The 4,739-nt window shown below is 33.9% G+C and overlaps 1 protein-coding gene across 1 annotated transcript; it reads left to right on the top strand.

Moving 5' to 3' along the window:
* Positions 1-1,662: 1,662 nt before the first annotated feature.
* On the top strand, positions 1,663-2,369 carry LOC115969544 (auxin-responsive protein SAUR68-like). The gene has a single exon (XM_031089216.1). It carries the CDS (start codon positions 1,750-1,752, stop codon positions 2,239-2,241), a length of 492 nt encoding a protein of 163 aa, XP_030945076.1. The 5' UTR covers positions 1,663-1,749; the 3' UTR covers positions 2,242-2,369.
* The last annotated feature ends 2,370 nt before the right edge of the window (positions 2,370-4,739 follow it).

The following is a 4,739-nucleotide window of genomic DNA, read 5'->3' as shown; positions in this document are numbered from 1 at the left end:
AGCAAAGAACAGTCACCGAAGACAGAAGTAGAAAGGGACCATATGAGCAAGGTACCCTATGCCTCAGCTATTGGCAGCTTGATGTATGCTATGGTGTGTACAAGGCCAGACATTGCACATGCAGTGGGAGTTGTGAGCAGATTCATGAGTAGGCCTGGAAAGCAGCATTGGGAGGCAGTCAAGTGGATTCTGAGATATCTGAAGGGTTCATCAGATACATGTCTTTGCTTCACAGGTGCAAGTTTGAAACTGCAGGGTTATGTAGATGCTGATTTTGCTGGTGATATTGATAGTAGAAAAAGTACTACTGGGTTTGTTTTTACTCTGGGTGGTACAGCTATATCATGGGCTTCAAATCTACAGAAGATTGTTACTTTGTCTAGTACAGAAGCTGAGTATGTTGCAGCAACTGAAGCTGGAAAGGAGATGATTTGGCTACATGGTTTCTTAGATGAATTGGGTAAGAAGCAGGAGATGGGCATTCTACACAGTGACAGTCAGAGTGCAATCTTCCTTGCCAAAAATTCGGCTTTTCATTCAAAGTCGAAGCACATACAGACAAAATACCACTTTATCCGTTACCTTGTTGAAGATAAGCTGGTAATGCTTGAGAAGATTTGTGGATCTAAGAACCCGGCAGACATGTTGACTAAGGGTGTCACTATTGAGAAGTTGAAGCTGTGCGCAGCTTCAATTGGTCTTCTAGCTTGAGGACAGGAGGATGAGTTGCAGGGATGAGGGATTGTGTTATGGAGGATTGTGGCTGATGTTTGCAGCTTGTGAGCCCTTAAGGGCTAAGGTGGAGCTGATGGAGGAGTTTGCTCGTGAAGCTTGATCAATTCAAGCCAAGGTGGAGATTTGTTAGTGTGGCTTGAATTATGCCACAAGCCCATAAGGGCCAACCAAGCCCAATCCGGCCAAAAAGGTGACCTAATACAAGTTGAAAAAGAATCCCACTTGACCGACTTACATAAAGTAACATATATATATTGCTTTATGAGATAGGCGGCTACATTGTAGAGAAAAGAAAAATTGTGTAATTCCAATTAACCTAGTTAGCAGTCACATGAGAGAAAATATAGAATAGAGAGGCAGTCAGTTTCTATTCTTATTTTTCTGTGAGAGAGTGCTAGGGTGTAATTGGGATTTGGGTTTCTTGAGAGTGTTCTTGTGCACTATTGTATTTTTTCCCTGATAATAGTGAAATCCCTGCAACTCCGTGGACGTAGGCAAATTGCCGAACCACGTAAATATTGTCTTGTGCGTGTGATTATTTTTCTTTGATGTGTGTTTTCTCTATTTGTTTTGTTTCTCACAGGTTAGGAATTTTTGGTTAAATTCCCTACATTGTGGTCCAGGCGTACTTGGTGATTTATGACTTGTAACCAAAACTGGTAGGAATTGCTGTGTCCTTAAACCAGAAGACAGCTTATAACTAGCGTGAGATAGTATTCATTAATTGTTGGCTCTATGAATTGTTGGTTGCCAAACATAGATGATTTACACACCAGTACACAACCATGCATGCACCTATTATTAAACATAACTAACCACATGCTTTTGTATTGGAAATCCTTACATAAAGAAAGCAACATTAAATGGAGTGTTTCATACCTTGAATATATATAAGCAAACCATTTCCATTGCCTTTCAATTGGCACACACAACTACTTTCTTTCTTCCTGTTTAAAATTATTCCTCTCTAATATACATTGTAAGAGTTATTCATCTATAATATACATTGTAAGCATGATCAGCCCCAAGAACCTCCTTAAGATTGCAAGAAAGTGGGAGAAGCGTGCTTCGATAGGGAGGAAAAGAATTCCACTTCGGAGTACGAATGATTATGTGAAATTGGAAAGCTGCAATGCATCATCAGCAGTGGCTAATAAAGGCCATTTTGTTATCTACACCACCGATGATAAGCGTTTCATGATGCCCTTGTCATATCTAAACAACAACATCTTCAGGGAGCTCTTCAAGAGGTCTGAAGAAGAGTTTGGAATATCAAGTGATGGGCCAATCACATTGCCATGTGATTCAGTCTTCATGAATTACTTAATCTTGCTCATCCAAAGAGGTGCAGCTAAAGATTTAGAGACAGCTTTGCTGAATTCCATTGCTACCAAGTGCTGCTCTTCAATTTCTTCTTGTCATCGATCACCAAGGATTTGCAGGCCAAAATTTAGTTCTTTGCGGCTACTGAATCATTCATATATGGAATTTGTGAATACTCTTTAGAGTATAGTCTACAGTCACTGTGTATTTGTTAATGTACATCAGTACATCCGTACAACATATGTGACTTACCAGAGTGAAACAACATTTATGGTTAACATGATTTACAAAAGGATTCATTTTTCATGAAATCTCTTAAATATTTATTTTGCCCTAACATTTACATTTTTAGTTCAAATTTCCGCTGTGATCCTAATGCATTAAAATATTTGCTGGTAAATCCCATGTCTTATTTATTTATTTATTAGATATTATAAGATTTAAGAACATTAGATTTTACTAGTTAAACTAATTATTGGAACCAACATAAATCCCTTATATCAACAAAAGAAATGTGTCAATATTTTCCTATTGGACCCATCAAAAATTTTCCTTCAATGGATGAGATTATGCTAGTTAAACTAACTAGAACCAACATAAATCATATATATCAACAAAAAATTTCTTGTTTTTCTTTCGTTAGTAGAAATGCTTAATAAGACGGCACAATTTATTTTGTAAACTTTAAAACCTTTGCCTCAATAAGATAATAAACAATTTCAAAGGTCTTTACTTTGAAATGAACGCCAGTAATATTTCATTAAGATAGTTATGTGACCGATTGTTTTAGTCTCTAAACAAGATGATGAGGTGTAGAATATATGTGATTATTTTTTTAATTGTTCTGCTCCCTTTTTTTTATTTTTTTTTTATCTTTATTGTTATTGTAGTTTGATCCAAAAGAGTTTATTCTTGCAAATAGATGTAGCCAATTAATAAATCATTTCATGCTGTTGCATTCTTGTTGATTCTCTTATCATGGAAACTAGTTTCTTATCACTGTAAACTATATACAAATACTGTTAGTGAGCTTAATTAGGTGCCTGCAACTAGACTTCTTCCACATTTATCTAAGTGATAATGAGAAAATTTACTTTGGTGGTGTTGATGAAGTGATTCCTTGCCAAAAAAATAAAAATAAATAATGATAATAATAACAACTATTGTGAGTGTCTAGGGGCCTTATTCCTATATAAGTTACCCATTTGTCTCTGCATTCCCTTAATCCACTCTGCACAACAATATAATATTGTTCTATTTTCTTAAAGTTGTGAAAAATAGTTAATATGAACGAGAAATCATACTGTGACGTTCTAATCACGTCAACAACTGTGAAAAATATTGTGTTTTAGACTCATTATTTCTTAAATATCTACAACTCAGTTCTAATATATTACCCGTCAGATAAGTTTTAAGAAACTGATCAAGATGGTAGGGAAGCGGTTGAGTTAATGTACCATTAAGAGGAAGAGGTCTGTTGCTACCAAGAACACATCAAAATGTGGACAGAGAGAGTTGTAGTACATTGATCACGGATAAGGGCCAATTCGTGGTCTACACACTACACAGTTGATCAGAGCTTCATGAGGTCCTTTATTGTGTGTTAACATTGACATATTTAGAAAGCTATTAAATTCGTCTGCAGAGGACTTAGGCCAGCCCAGAGATAGGCCTTTAACATTGCCATGTGATGCAATTATCTTGAAGTACATTTTCACGTTAGGTAAAGATCAGAGAGAGTTTTGCTTGTGTCAGATGCTCTCAGTCACTACTCATTATCATTTGTATTTGTTGTGAACCTAATTTGCTGCAAAAAACAAGTAAAGCAATAATATATAGCAAAGCCACCACAGGGACAGAGCCAGGATATTAATTGAAGGGGGGCTAAGTCTGATAATTTTTTTTTTTTTTTTTTTTTCATGAAATACACTAATTATAATAGAAGAATGTGAGTAGTGTGTAAATTCGCTAATTAGAAATTTATTAGTCACAAACCCACATAATGCGTGGGAATAAATAATTATATTTTAGTTATGGTATAATATATAATTGTTCTCTAAATTTTGAGGAGAATAATTTGTTCTCCCAAAAACTTAAACAATTTTTAAAATTATTTTTCATTTATCTATCTCAAAAATTATATCATCATTTTATTATTTAGTTTTATTTGATTGATATTATTCATTTTTTAGACGGTTCATATTTTGATAAATTATGTTATCGTGCGTTATATTTTCCTAATTTGTTTTTCCTATACAACTAAACTGTTTGAGTTTCAAATATATTATTCAAAATTTTCATTCTCTTAAAAAGAGATAATTATATTTATAATTTTTCTTATCATATGAGTAGCTTCGAACTATTGATTGAGTTTTGTTTATTAATATAGATACATGAGATTGGAACTGCATATTTCTTAGACATTTTTAAGAGACTATACCATATTATAAATTTAATATTTAAAATAATATATAGGAAAAAAAAGTATACTTTATGTCTAAAATTGAACACTTTACTTATCGAAATGAAAGAAAATAATATGTATAACAACATAAAGAGAACACGATCAAACTTTTTTTTTTTTTTTGGGTACTACATACACTTTTATTTATTAAGATTTAATTGTCTTTAATTGGATCCCCATATCGCATTTTTGTTGCTACGCTCCTATTGAGCATTTT

Source organism: Quercus lobata, chromosome 11, assembly GCF_001633185.2.
Source record: "Quercus lobata isolate SW786 chromosome 11, ValleyOak3.0 Primary Assembly, whole genome shotgun sequence".
NCBI classification, from domain to species: domain Eukaryota; kingdom Viridiplantae; phylum Streptophyta; class Magnoliopsida; order Fagales; family Fagaceae; genus Quercus; species Quercus lobata.
Note: the sequence above shows the minus strand (reverse complement) of the source record. Positions and strands in the feature narration are given on the sequence as shown.

Bases quoted from the DNA above. Each gene is read 5' to 3' on its own strand.
- LOC115969544 (XM_031089216.1), top strand. From the start codon at position 1,750: ATGATCAGCCCCAAGAACCTCCTTAAGATTGCAAGAAAGTGGGAGAAG.